Raw genomic sequence first — 15,798 nt, forward strand, 5'->3', positions numbered from 1 at the left:
GGCCTTCAGATTCCACTGCAGAGCCCGCATGCGCCACCTGAAGTGTTCGACCAACAGGATGCAGAAGGGCATTATTCCCAGCACACTCAGAGGTGACGTCACTGAAATCCAGGACCGAAGCCGAAACATCAAGATCACAAACTGAAAGACCTGGACTCTTTCCCAAGGAAAAGGCATGAAACCAAACTGTGTCCAGAATCGCTCTGATGAAGCGGAGCGTCTGAGAATGATTCAGGTGGGACTTTTGTGATTTATTGCATTCTATAAATGTGACAGAGGTTAGCCATAGTCTGGCGCTGGTTGGAAACTGACTGGGGCAAGCCCACCTTTAACAGCCAGTCTTGAGGTAGGGGGGGAAGTCTGGCACCCCTGTCCTCTGAGGGTGTGATGCCGCCACCATCACTTCGTGATCACCCGAGGGGGCACTGGTGAGATCAAAAGGGAGCACAGTAGAGTAAAAATGCTCCTATGCCACTACGAAATACAGGTAGCGCCGATGGGGTGACCAGACGGGTATGTGGAAATAGGTATACTGCAAGTCCAATGCCACCATCCAGTGTTAAGGGCGGAAACGACCAGGGCACAGATGAGCATTTTGAATTTCTCCTTTAGGGAAATGCGGATGTGGATGAGGATCTAGAATAGACAAAATACCTCCGTCCTTCTTGGGTACCAGAAAGTAGCGGTAATAACAACCATGCCTGCCTTCTGGGGCTAGCACCCTCTCAACATTCCCTTTTGCCAAAAGGGCTTGCACGTCCTGCAGCAAAAAGGGAGAGATGGTCCTCAGTCAATCACTGGGTGGATAGTGGAAGATGCGACAGGGAAGCCATAACCTTTGCAAACAATCTGCGAAACCCACCTGTCCAATGCGATTGCTTGCCAACCGAGACAGAATTGGTGGATTCTGCCTCCTACCATGGGGCTGTGGCTCTGCAAGGCACACTAAAAAGGTTTGGCAGGTGGGGCTGTGGGTGACTGAGCAGCACTCCAAGCTTGGGCACGGGGTGGTCAGCACCTCAGCCTCTCTGGCGAAACTGCTCGGGTAGGACAAGCTAGTGGTAAGGGATACCTCAGCCAAAACCACAAAAGGAACAGTGGAATTGTTGCGGCTGGGCAGAGAGGCCCAGAGAGCGAGCGGTAGCCCTACCCTTCTTGGAGCATTCAAGGGTCGAGTTAGCCTTGTCTCCAAGCAGGCGAGTCACATCCCATCAAATGGCAAGACCATCAGGAAGGAATGGACGTCACCTGAGAATCCAGTCGACCGTAGCCATGCATGGCGATGAATAGCAACAAGAGTGCCTATATCTCATGCAACAGACTGGTGTCCAAGCCTCAATGTATTGTGAACTTGGCTGAGTCACAACCATTTCAATCTCCTGTGAAAGGACGCAGCAAAGTTATTCCAGAACACTTGGGAGAATCACAGGGCCAAACTGGCTGATGAAAAGATTCATTTACTGAATGTCTCCACTTGCTTTGATTGCATTAGATGGAGTGGAATGAAAAGGGCCAGGGCACCTGGTGTAGGGCACTGCCGCCTGGTGATTTATCTTAACTGGAGGGCCAGTACAAGGCTTAGCCCAAGCCAGTAGGAGGGCATTGGTCCGGGCCTCATTGAACAGGAGGAGAGGCTCAGAAGTAGTCTTGCCCGGTTGTAGGACCTCAGTCAACTCACTGGTTTTCACCTATATGGTGAGGAGCTGGAGATCAAAGACTTCACCGGCCCTACACATAACTATAGCGTAGGAGGCAGAGTCTTCCGAAGCTGGGCCAGGAGGAGAGAAAAGAGCTATCTCTGGGGAGGTATCTAGCCCACTATCCTACTGCAAGTTCTTATACCAATTGTCCTTTGCATAGGGTTGAATAAACTCATCATCGTCATGAGTCATTTGGATTCAGGCACAAAGGTGGTCGAATTTGGACCAACACTGATTCAGTGTTAGGGAGGACAATCGGAACTGCCAGCTCGGGAAGCAATTGCAACATAGTCATCGAAGTACCCAGGCCTGACAAGGGTTAGGGTGTCACCAGAACAAGGGGAGAGGGCAGAAGTGCCTCAGGTGGGTTAGCTGGCAATGAGGACAAACAAGCCGGCAGTAGCCCAGCTGGAGGGCCTCTTGGCTCCGTTGGGCCCCAAGGCACGCCAGTGGTAGGGATCCAAAGACCTGGAGCATAACTGTGTGGAACTCTGACCTGGTGCAGCATGACTGAAAGCTCTTGAAACTTGGATTGAGCCGGAACAAGCTGCAGAATCGGCTCTAAAGTCCATCAAGAGCGGGTCAGAGAGTGGAGAGGCATGAAGAAGCAGAACCCGGCTCCAACTTATTGTGTTTTTTGCGTTTATGGGGTATGACAAAGACTAGCTCAATCAACTCCGTGGGTGGGACTGAGTAGGAGCCTTGGAGCAGTCACGAGTCTCACGACATTCCATCTTCTTGTGCTTGGCAAAATACAGTTTCACCTCTTGTTACCAGATTGCTTTCAGTTTATCAACGTGAAGTCTCTGCAAGTTTTGAAGTCATACCCGACCCCAAATACCGCTGAAATTCATGGTGGGGATCTGTCACGATTACCTGCTAGCAACAGTCCTTACTGCCTTTAAAACCTGTCATCTTATGGGGTGACATCCCTTGCGCACTGAAAACATTATGAGATGAAAAATGGAGGTAAAGGTCTCAGAAAGATGAGAATCTCTAGATCTGTGGCTGGTTGCGTGGAAATAAAGAATCTGATGTCAGCACACAGGCATGGCGTCTACATAGGCCCCCATACGTCGCTACTGCAGTGGAACGGCATCTGTGTGGAGCCACACAATACCACCTTTCGGCGCCAGCGGTACTATCAAAAAGATTCCCATATCCAGTCTGACACCTGGGGAGGTAAACAATCATTACAACTAGGCTGTTACCACACAAGTTGTTACATCGCATGCTTAACAACGCATGCGATGTAACGACTACTACCATTACAATTCAAACCATTATCTTGCATGCGCTTTCAAAACGCATGCGATGTAATGGTTATGGACATCGGTGTGAGAAAACTGGGCTGTTCCGTTTCCTCACAATGACATGCACCGCCACTCTGTCGACGCTGAAACCAGGTAAGGGGGGATTGTGCTTGGGGTGGGGGTTACTTTTTAAGGATTTAGGGTAGTGTCGAAGTAGTGTAGTAATGTTTGTGTAGTGTAGGGTTGTGTTTAGGGGGGAGGGTTGTGCTGGGGGTAGTGGTTTAGGGTAGTGTTGTGGTGTTTGTGTAGTGTACGGAAGTATTTTTGGGTTAAGGGTAGTGTTGAGGGGGTCGTACAGGGTAGTGTTTTAGGGTATTGTATGGGGGTCTTGCAGGGTAGTCTTAGAGTGTAGGGACAGGACAGGGGGGAGGGTCGTGCTGGGGGCAGCGTGTTAGGGTTTAGGGTAGTGTTGTGGTGTTTGTGTAGGGTAGTGTTTTAGGGTTTAGGGTTGTGTCGGGGGTCGTGCAGGGTAGTGTAGTGTTATTGTAGGGAGAGGACTGGGGGTCGTGGGAGGGTCGGGGACTTTGTGTAGTGTCAGGGGGTTGTGCAGGGTAGCGTAATGTTATTGTAGGGAGAGGACAGGGGGTCGGGGAGGCTCGTGCAGTGGAACTACATTAAGGATTAGGGTAGGGAAGGTTGGAGTCACTTACCTTGCAAACCTTACCATGAGTATACCTTTACCACGCATGCCTTGGCGAAGAAATGGCATGCGTGGTAAAGTTATAGTCGTGGTAAAAGTTTGTGTTGTAATGGTACTCGTAATTGACATCGCATAGTAATACCCGCGTTGTAAAGGCATGCGAGGTATTTCTATGCAATGTAACAAGTGCTACTCACCTGGGCAATATTCCAAAGATGAGGAATTTGCCGATAGAATTCTTGATCAGAAACCATACTTCACATATACTCCTCCAGCATCTCACAAAATCTCAAATATCTTTCTTCCTAGCAAGAATGACCCTTCTTTTCAGTTTCCAATCCCTTCTGGAAAAAATGCTCCTATAACGGTCTAATCCATTCGGTAACTCCACAGAGGGCCCAGTTTGACTCTTCTTACTCAGTCTACTTCCAAACTATATTTATCGCTTTGTATTTGACAAGGTTATCTATCAGCAGGTATTCAGTTACAATTCTTTCCTGTAATAACTTTACTCTCAATCCTATGACACTCTCTACTTGTACTCAGCTCAACAACATATAATGCTATTGCCAATATACACATTGCTGATTTGCCACCTTTTTCTCACTGTTCAACACATCTGTAAATCTTTCCTTCTTTCATCTATTAGGGAACAACTACGCAATTTGGTTGCTGTTCTCTAACCAACTTCTATATATTTCTCACCATATTTTTGATACACAAATTCTTTCCATTATCAAAGGCCCTTGATATTATTGCCATCCTATATGCCTTGTTGGAGCTATATCCTGTTGAAGCATGATCAGTTCAATGAATGCAACATAGAAAAACAGAAACTGTATTCCCTTTACCGGCAACATAATGGTCACAAATAAACAATGTATAATGCGAAAATAATGACTCCCTGTAACCCTTGAACGTTCCTAGGACAGGGAAAATACAATTGACAATACAAAATCACTAGGCAACATATAGGTCACTTAAAAATTGTAATAGACCTTAAGAGGAACAATGGTGATAGTAGACTCAATATTCATCAATCGATAAATAGAACACATATTACCGATGACAAAACAGTAGGTCTTCGCTCTAAACAGAGGTTATATGCATTTGGGTGATATTAAAACTATAGATATTTTTCTTGTTCTCAGAATCACACAATGTATGTATAGATATTCACTTAGGTGCATAAGATATCACAATAACGGGAAGCAGTACATACACAAACAGATGACGAGCCACACTAAAATACCCATGAAACCAGCTGTGTTGACGTTTTTAAACAGCTGGTTTCATGGGAATTTTAGTTTTTTCTAAAGGTATGGATGCGCAATGTACTTGTATCTGATTTTTGCAGATAATGCTTTACAATGTGGTTTTCCTGATGAAGGCACCATGCTCGCCGAAACGCGGAGACCTTGAAGAACCAGGGCCACATTAAGTTGTCTGATGGTTTGTTTTCTTTTGTATTTGTGTGGCTCATCATCTGCTTATGTGTATGCTTCCAGTTAATGTGATAACTTATGCACCCAAGTGAATATCTATATATACATTGCGAGATTTTGAGAACAAGAAAAAGATCTATAGTTGTAATATCACCCAAATGCATATAATCTCTGGTTAGAGCGAAGACTTACTGGTTTGTCATCAGTAATATGTGTTCTATTTATCAATTGATGAATTTTGAGCCATTCTTTTAATAATTTTTGTATTTATAATAAAGATATTTTTATAAATGTTTTGTACATTGAGTCTACTATCACCATTGTTCCAAATAAGGTCTGTTACAATTCTTAAGTGATAGATATGTTGCCTGGTGATTTTGTATTCGCAAATAAACAATGTACACTTCCACAATATGCCCTGGGTGGGTATGAGACTCATTAGCATAGCAACAGCAACTAAGTCTGTCTGCAGCCAAATGCTAAAAGTAAGTGTAGACAGCTGTCTGAAGCAACTTTGGCCCGGTCCCTAAATCTTACTATAGGATTGAAAACCAATAGTAACAAAATGGTTATTACAGAGCCTATTAACATTGCAAGCACAAGAATACACACATTATTGCTTTAAGTAATTTACAATGCGGGATTCTGAGGCTGTCACTACATACAAGTTTTCTGCTAAAAAAGATTGCTATTCCCATTAGTATTGTCTCATTGAATTTCCTTTACATACTTTATTTTAACTTATGTTGGTGACATGTATCTGTTAAAAACAAATACTTAAGTAGTGCATGGACAAAACAAAATATATATATATTTCTCTATAGTAAACAATAAGTAGGTAGGCTAGATTTGTAGCTCTTTACACTGGGTTACATGACATCACCGTAGTATGCCAGAGGAAGATTTCATCTTCACGTTCATGTAATAGGAATTGAAGGTCAAAGAGCACTAAATTATGGTAATCACTCATTCATAACTGAGTTGATGAGGAAAAAGCCAATTTACCAGTTCTCATCAAGATAAAAATAAAAAAAAACGAGGTTGATTAGTCTTAAAATAGTCTGGTATTTAAAGTAAAAGCAATATTTATTGCTTTGCTTTCTAACAGGTGCATAAAATGTTGTTTACACTGTGTTAAACTAAGCAAACTGTTTCAAACAACTGGCTTTAAAATTAAAAACATACAAAAAAATCCAAAGAGAGATACAAAACTTTATCCTCGGATGCCAATCCTTTCCTGTGGTAAAACAAGAAATGTAAATTTATTTTGAAGGCTTAGTTTCCGGTGGGGTTTCCCCAGTGTCCAACGTCTTCAGCAACCTGAAAAGTCCAGCTGCTTCCCTTATCCGGCTGAACTCAATACAAAAGGCTTGCACCTCTATGAACAAGTCCTGTACATTAATGATTTTGTTCCGGATTAACGACTGGAGAAAGACACAAACAAGACGTACCAATCGGTTCTGCAAAAAAAAAAAAAAAATTAGATCCTGTTAGATATAAAGAACATTTAAGATGCAGAGACAAGGATAGGTAAATATTTAGGGTCAGGCTTAGACGCTAAACAGAGTAAGAAAGAAAATGGGACTGCTTCAGTATCTACACGGTTCCCTTCCAACATGGAGAACTGGGGAAATGTGGAATGCGTTACTACGACTGAAAAGGTACAGGTTCTGGTTTAGGACCACCTACACTTAATAGGATTGTACTAAACTGTTTGTTCCAACACAGTCCATTATTTAACCCTAAGACCCATGATTCTTATGGATGCTGCAGCAGATCACTAATACACCCAGATCCCAATGCAACATCATTGATTTTACATGTTCGAATCATTTCCAATTATGCCAAAGCAATGGTAATCCTACATCCAAAATCAGATTCAGGGTTTGAAATGATTTATAGATAATCGGGCTGACTTTAGTCATCCTTCATCTATTAGCTTTTTTCAACTTTATTTTCTACTATCCTTATGCCATTATTTCCGTTGCATGATTGCAGCAAGGATTTTTCCATGATTAATAGAGAAAATCCGAGGGTACTTTAGATGCCCCATGCAGAAACTCCTTTGCCCACCACTCGCTAATTCTGGGTATGTTCTTTAACACAAAATTCCTTCTATTCCCAGCAGGGGCAAAGCTACAACCATTGAAGAGTGGGCAGCTTTTAGTAAAAGTGTTCATTGCTTCTTGTAGGTCTAAAAAAAAAAATACAAAAAAACCTATCGCACCTGAACTTTTCTCTTAAAAAAGTGCCAATCTTTTTTTAATTTTATGTGCAAGCAATTCCATCTATACGTTAAAATAAACATTTTGTATATCACAAACACATTTTTACACAAACTATGATCTAGTGTGACTTGCTTGAGAAGATAGCTTTCTGAACCCAGTCCTCCGACTTGAATTTTGCCTTTCCAATTAACCAAGATCTAAGCCTACTGGTGAACAAGAGGCATGCTTGTGAAAGTTCTCCTATGAATGGAATGACAAAGATGAAAGTAGTTTTTTCTCAAAGCAGTCACTGAAAAATGGAGGACAACTGTGAAACAAGAAATAATCTCACCTCAAACGCTTTTGGGTTTTAATGCCTAGAATGTTCCCTAGAAATGGTGCTTTCTAGGAAGTGATAAGAAAATCCTTCTTTCAGTACAGTGACAGAGCAGCTTAGCAGTCAGTCGGAGCGGTTCCTGTGCTCCTAAGATGCTGCACCCTACTATAGAGTCAGGTTGATACAGGTAGATGAAGGCTGAATACTTCCATATCTCAGCTCACTGTATCTTTCCCTTCAACTCTGAATTTATGTGGCAAATTAGTCTCCCTTCAACGTCTCATCTCCTTGATTTCCAATGAGCACTTTTAGTCTAACAAAGATTAAATAATCATATAAAAGGAAATCAGTGGTTTACAATATTCCATTATGGGAGTTAACAGTTGTGGGATCAATTTGAAAAAGTTGGACATGAAATCAAGGTGGATTGTCTGTCATCCTGTGGCTCTTAGTTTGAAATTCTGAAGAAGTTTTTAGTAGCATACAGCTCTATGTTGTTTTTTTGTTGGAGATGAGCTAACTAAGGCCTGTATTGCCATGACAGGCTCTGAGAACTACTGTAGACCCATAAGGACGTCCATATCTTTACAGAGACAAGTTCAGCATTTGTTTGTACGGCTGATATACATATAATGGTGACGGATCAGTTTACTTCTAAGCAGCCTCGATAAACTTGAGCTGGATTAACTCTTGACAGCACAGATGGTGTACTTTGACTGCAACAGGATCAAAAGGGCAGGTATACTTTTAATGTGAGAATTATACTTCAAAGAAGCGATGCCATGCAGTGACAAAGATAAGTTCTAGCATCACAGCCTCTGCTCTTATGGAGTCCAACACTTGAAAGAACAAGCTCAGGGAAAACTAGAAAATTGGTTTATAAAATCTATCTGTAGCATACTCTGGAGTCTCCACGCCCCACAGCCTTCCAAGATTAGAACTGGGCCTTCAATTGTTGATTGCTTCAAACCACCATCTTTACCTACTTTTGTGACTATATAAATTCAGATGAAAATACATAAACAAGCATTTGCAATGCAATAGGTCTCACATTACTGATAGTTGGAGGTATTGGCGTTGCAAATAATGCAAGCCCAATAGCACATACTTTCAGTAATGCAAGACCTAGTGCATTGCAAATGATTGCATAGCGAGCCAGGAACCAGCATTGTATGTCTCATTGCAGTACCGCAAGCTGCTCCCCAGTGAGCAAGACAGCAGCACTGCATTTCTAGGTGCAGTATCGCAAGCTGTTCCTAGAGGTCCCTAGTTAGCAAGGCACCAGCACTGCTCGTCTAGGTGCAGCACCGCAAGCTACCCTTAGAGGACCCTAGTGAGCATCATAAACTTTGAAGATATGGTAAACCCACCCTACCCATAATGCATTGTATGCAAGACAGTACCACAGTACATTCAATATATACACAATTAGTAGCTTTGAAATGTGTTGCATGCTTGATTTCATATCACTACTCAGCTTTGATCATTTCTGCGACCTATGTATGTGAAGAGATATCTTGCAAACATAATTACTGTACTATTTGTCATAACACCTAGTCAATATTTGCTATATATCGTATGACTCACCATACTAATGTATATGCAAAAGTACTGTACTGTGATTTTCGTCAAACCTACAAGAAGACTCCATGAAATTTGTGTTAAAAAAAAATAGTGGCTTTGAAATATGACAAAAGAATTATTACATAAATTCCGGATTAGGTTGTACTCTGTGGATCTGAAATGTGCTAGCGAGTAAAGTAACCACTGCCAACCTTGTTTAGGGCCAAGTGAGTGTCCTGTAATTAAAACCTAGGGCGTAACACATGTAATGGGGGTGTCTTCATGGGTGGTTACAAAAAGACAGGGGGTACTAAGGAGGGACTACAAAGCCTAATGACCAATGAAAAGCCACCATTTACAAAGGACAGGGACAGGAGCCAATTAAAAAGATGGGGAGAAGTAGGCGGAGCTTTATACACATATCCTGAATACAGCATGTCTCGAAGAGACAGCGCAAGCGCTGCCTAGGCGAGTCCTAAAAGCAAGCATTTGCATTGCATTGCAATAGGTCTCGCATTTATGCGAGTTTAAGCTATTGGCATTGTAAATGACAATGCGTTATTTATGTTTTAAAAACCGAAACATAAATAAAAAGCATTGTCATTTACAATGCCAATAGCTCAAACTCACGTAAATGCGAAACCTATAGAAGTGTGGCTCACTGGTTAGAGGAGGCATACCCTGAAGCAGAGGTCAGACCCGGGGCCAGGGCTCAATTCCCGACGCGGCAGGGTCTGAGCCCAAGTGTCCACGGACTCGATAATTCTCACTTCGGTGCCTACTCGAATCATGGGTTCACACTCCGCAACTCTGGGCAATAGCTTGCTTAATCTCCACTACGCCCCCCCCGCGGCGGGATGCCTGGCTTTCACCTTGGGGATGCCCAGTACGGGTTATCTCACAGGGAAAAGCCAGGACGGGTTCCCAATGCAAGCGCCGAGATGCCCAAGGGTAAGTCGAGCGCGATATAAGAACACACATACATACATACATAATATTGCAAATGGTAGGCATCACAGACAACGGGAGGGAGGGTGGGGGATGTTAAAGAAGGCACGACACTGGGAAGCAGGGCGGGGGATAAAGAAGGCACGGACAACGGGAGGGAGGGATGTAAAGAAGGCACGGAGGGAGGGTAAAGAAGGCTTGGGGGGGGGGGGGGGCGGGGTTAAAGAAGGCACTGACAACTTGTAAAGAAGGCACCAAAGCACGTTGTGCCTGCAGTTAGAGGAACTCAATAAAGAAAATAGAGATTAAAGGATAAATAACAGGTACTGTGTAACAACCGAAGTAAAAGTGACAGTCGCAATGGGAGGTGACAAATGAAGACAAGGTGGTACTAAGGAGGGACTAACAAGCCTATTTACGAATCAGAATCCAGCATTTAAGAAGGACAATGACACAAGCCAATGGCAAATATGGGTGGAGAGTGGGTGGGGCTTCTATTCCCTACTACACTACAAAAAGTATAGCAGAAAAAGGGAACAATTAAGTGGAAAAAAAAGGCAGAGTGAAAGTTAGAGAGGAAGAAAACAAGCTAAAAGAAAGAACAAAGGATGAAAATAAATTTTGAAAAGTGGAAAAACAGAAATAAACATGGGAAGGAAGAGTGCATTAAAGGAGGGTATGAGTAAATGATCCGCGAACACCCCTGGGGTTGGTCAGCCCAGCAGCAGAACTTTCTTTTTTGCACCATATAATGAGCGCCCTTTCAAAAACACATGGCATACGTTTCAAATTTTGTGCAAAAATAGGTAAACAGTTGTGCTGTAAAATGCACCATTTGGCTCTTTCTTTACTAAATATCTGGAAAAACTACTCACCAAGCCACCATTTCTTCCATTGTAGTTCACAGGAAGTCCCCAATGCCTCCCACCCCCTGCCCACTCGCTCCAATGCTAGACCGCTGATTGCCTTTACCATGCATTTGCCTTTACCACCTTTACAACGAAAATCTATGTCAAGGAATATGCATGGTTAAGGCATATGCGTGTTAAAAGCATATACGTGGTAAAAGCATATACGTGGTAAAAGCATATACGTGGTAAAGGAAAGTGTTGTAACGTTTGCGTTGTAACAGCACGTGTGGTTTAGACCGCGTAGTTAATGCCGTTTCCCCCTATCAATAGTTTAAATTGTTGAAGGCATGAACTACAGCAGACATGGGAGTGTCAAGAACAAGGGGAGAGCGAGCAAGTGCCTCTTACATGTTGGGAATCAATATATGTTTGCATGATTTAATTGGGTTGAGTTTGTAAATTTGGCTTTTAGAGGAGGGTCATAAGGAAGGGATTTTAAAATTAAGCAGGGAGGTTAAAGTGTAATATTATTACTGTTGGAGAAAATAGGATCCAGAGTTTGCCCTGCTGGGTGATTGTGGTCAGTAATGAGTTGCTGGTGCCTCAGAGTAGAGGGTCAACTAGAAGCACACAATAGGCTTTACTGAGTAGCAGTCATAAGCTACCAGTAGCATTCTTACACTCCTCACATAACCACAAACTTGTCCTATCAAAAGCTTTCTGACACACCCCCAAAGAAAAAAAGTTATGATCATTTACAGCAGTCACACATGCCCCACAGACTAGCAGTCATACACGACTAACAGAATTTTCAGACTCCTCAGAGACTAGCAGTTGCACATTACCAAAAACACTGACACCTTCCCTTAAAATAGCAGTTTCATGGTACCAACCGCACCCCCACACCTCTCACCGACCAGCAGTCACATGCTATTATGACCATAAGAATAGCAGACAGACACAACCAGCAGTACTTTCACACTCCTTAAAAACAGTCACACCTTGAATTAGGGTCACCTCTCGTTTCAAAGGACTACCAAATGTTGTCATTTCATTCTAAAAAATGGTGGTGGTTAGTGGTAAACCTACTTCACTAAAGAGGGGAATGACTGAATTCCACTGTGTTCTTGGATAAGAGAAGAGGGACCAGGGAGACAGACATCTCATTCATGCAAGGCCATTAGCAAATATATGGATGCATAAATAATGTGGGATAGCAATTTTACATCCTGTATGTTTCAATGACTTATCTTCAATCCCCATTAAATGCATTGGTAAAGAGTAAAGACAAATGAAATCCTCGATTAGAAAATTGAGAATGTAGAGGAAGATTCAATGAAAGCAACATCTGGACTACAGCAGTGAAAGGCATGCACTGTGCCCCGTTTGGCAAAAGACATTTCCACACTTTTTTCCTTTGGGAAAAATGTTGTGTGTTAGACTATCGTCTACAGAAAGATTGTCTGACAAATATTTTGTCCTAAAAAGCGTTTAGAAGAATGTTCGTCCAATAGGCAAAGATTTTCTATTAACAACTCAAATGGGGGCCATTTTTGAAAAGGACATTTAGGACTCGATATTTATATCAGACTATATTATGCCGATTATATTCTTGTACCATACAGGAAATATGCCAGTGTTTCCTGCCCAGAAAGGCATCCTCTGGCAGTGCCCTTTGCACACTATTAAGACATAGCTCCAGCGATGAAGGAAGCAAGAGGTTGGCATAGGTGGACAGAACCCCAGTAGCTGTCAGTCACCTACGCCATGACCTTAATTAGATTTGCTATTGTTAGTGGTATTTGTGTAAAAAGTATACGCAAGGTAAACTGTTGCTACCTTTCCCGGAGAAACAATATAGGTCATTTGTTCACGTTTTCACATTCTGCAAAGGTCCGGGCATGTTTCTTAAGTAGAATTTTACATGAAATCAAATAGTTTTTTTTTTAATTTTATTTTTTTAAACACGTTCTTTCTGTCTTTGCTTACTTTAATTTGGAGGACCTGGCCTGGCAGTACAGGCTGGACTGTGCCCATGGGGAGCACAGTCAAGACAGATTTGCATATGGCTGGGCCCAAACTAGGGTGGCATGGTGAGCAGAAAAAAAAAAGACGATGGCTTAAACCCAGATCTGTGACTGGTGGTGAATATTTGATTTGTTCAGCACCCCCTCCACCATCTGTTCTTTTTGCTTTAATTATCCGCAAATGGGTACATGGCAGCTGTAGAAAACATTTGAAAGCGTTCTCTTCTTAAATGTTTAAAGCGTGCACTGGTAAGGCCAAACACTGGCTTTAAGGGATTTCTCTCGTAGGGGCAGAAAACTGACCAGTTGGCAACCCTAGCAGTGGAAACAGAATGAGCCAATGTTTCTTCGAGATCGAAGTAGTTCGGGCTTTGGCTGGTGGCGGTTAAGGCACAGCCCCCACCCCCACCTCACACCCAAAGTTTGTGGCTAATCACGCAGGAAACTATAAACAAAACAGTATTGACAAACAAGACGTGGGCGGCCGGCCTCCTGCCCCGAGGCACAGCGCTGCGCCTGCTGTATACAGGAAACAGGCGGTCGTGGAGGCGGCACAGGTGAGTGAGGGAAGCACTGGGTGTCTTAGGTCACCCGGTGGATGGAAGAGAGGAAGAGGAGCCGAGCGCAGGCTGCTCGCGCCGATGACTCTCGCTGAAGGTTTCCCTCCAGCCACTTACGCTCAATAAATCGTCACCATTTTATAGTACTACCACAGTTTTACTGCGACAGATAGTAACTCTTCTGTATCTACAAAGGTACACCTCTCCCCCTACACACAGTAATACTGATTGATCAGAATGAACCATGCGCCCCTTGGGAAAAACAGCACATAGCGCTGCACTACAACAGAAAAGCCCCCGGCAGCATGTGCTGTGTGCGCCCCGAGTGTGTATCTATATGAAACCAGCAGGTTTCGTCTGGATTGCAAGAGGCTAGGGGGTGAGTTTTAGAGTCAAGGTAGATGGGAGCTGGACACCCCTAACCCCCCCTTCCCCCGATAACTCAGGTGCCTTCAAGTATCATGACCTCTGAGTACAGACACCCCCGCTACCTTCAGTCGTGTGCTTTGGACTTGACTGGGAGCACGGCTGCTACTGTCAACACACGTCCGGGACACGGCCCTCCCCCAACAGCATCTTCCCTGCAGGTGACACAGACTTAATTGTTGTACAGACCCAGACCACCCCCACCCCCCCCCCCCAGACCCCCCCCACCCCCCCCCCCAGACCCCCCCCCCCCCAGACCCCCCCCCCAGACCCCCCCCCCCCCCCCAGACCCCCCCCACCCCCCCCCCCAGACCCCCCCCCCCCCACCCCCAATAATTTTACTTTTACTTCTAGATGTTGATTAAAAAAATGCATTTGATACCAGCGTTATATTGCCTCCTAAATCAAACAGTTATTCAACTGGACTTCTTTTCTCCATTTCCCACTTGTAAGATTATATGCCCACACTCAAAGTCGGAATCATCATTATGATCAACTTTCCACAACCACCTCTGTCTTGAATATTGTTTTCACAGACTTTGTTTTTGCATTCACATTGGTAGTGAACTTTCTTGCCACAACTCCTACACAGGGCATTTAATGTCAGGCAGTCTTTAGGATATGCTAAATGGCTTTACTCCCACACCTAAAGCATTTCATAATTACTTTGTTTTTCTCTTGGACATCTTTAATTTTCCAACGTCTGTTGTTCTCCCTGACCACTTTCTGATCTGCAAACCAGTGTCTAGTTTTACCACATTAACATCCTGCATGGCATCTTTTTTTTATTACATCTACACATTTCAACGAGTGTTCAAATTTATTCGCCATTACAAACACCTGATTTGATTTGAAACATTTCTTCTAAAGTGGGAGCCAAAGTTCATCCCTAAACGTTTCGATGTTACATCGCAACAAGCCTTGTTTCTCAGATGTAATTCCCAAGAACTTACAAGATGAAGCCAGTTTTTTCTATCAGTGACTTTAATCTCAACAGATTCACCTTCTTTCTGCACTCTCCTACTAAAGTGATCTCAAGAATGGAACTGATTTTAGGTAAATAATGGCTTTCTAACTTAGTTATGGATTACTCGGGTCATTCATTTAGACTGAATCACTGTTAGTAAAGGCAGGGAGGTGATCAAACACTTCTTGCTCCTCAGGACCCTGACAATGCAATAAAAGCTGTTTTATTTCAGAGCTCAACGACGCTCCACAAACTCTGGCATAATGTTCAAAAACCTTTTTCCACTTATCCCATTTTATTGTAGGGTCCCCTGGCAAAGACAGAACAAGCATTTGCAAAGCAATAGGTCTCGCAGTTACCCGTGTTTAAGCTATTGGCATTGTAAATGACAATGCCTTTTATTTATGTTTTTAAATGAAAACAAAAATAAAAGGCATTGTTATTTGCAATGTCAATAGCTCAAACTTGCATAAATACGAGACCTATTGCATTGCAAATGCTTGTTTAACGCCATCAGCTGGCTTGCTCTAGGTGCGCTCATCTCCTGTATAGAGACATCTTTCGCCCCTGCACCGACTGTCCCTGAGCTCCTTACTGGTAGACAACTGGGGCATTCGGCTTCTGTCAATGCCACACATGGCCAATCAGATAACCTCAAAGCTGCCCAAGTGCAGGTGTAAAGATCCGTCTTTACAACGGGCACCTGGAGGACATTGGGCTACAGCTCGGAAACTGTCGCTCGACAAATGACATCCACGCACGAGGATGCACACACACAAACACGCACACATAGTGCGCCGGGTGATATAATATA

General features: G+C 43.3%; 1 protein-coding gene across 1 annotated transcript in view; it reads right to left on the reverse strand.

The window, feature by feature from the left end:
- Positions 1 to 5,799: 5,799 nt before the first annotated feature.
- CNOT11 (CCR4-NOT transcription complex subunit 11) overlaps positions 5,800 to 15,798 on the reverse strand; it is a 155,511-nt gene continuing 145,512 nt past the window's right edge. The window contains exon 7 of the mRNA XM_085622759.1: positions 5,800 to 6,558. Within this exon, the coding sequence (XP_085478885.1) occupies positions 6,361 to 6,558 (198 nt within the window). The 3' untranslated portion in view covers positions 5,800 to 6,360. The remainder of the gene's footprint in view (positions 6,559 to 15,798) is intronic.

Source organism: Triturus cristatus, chromosome 8, assembly GCF_964204655.1.
Source record: "Triturus cristatus chromosome 8, aTriCri1.1, whole genome shotgun sequence".
Taxonomy (NCBI): domain Eukaryota; kingdom Metazoa; phylum Chordata; class Amphibia; order Caudata; family Salamandridae; genus Triturus; species Triturus cristatus.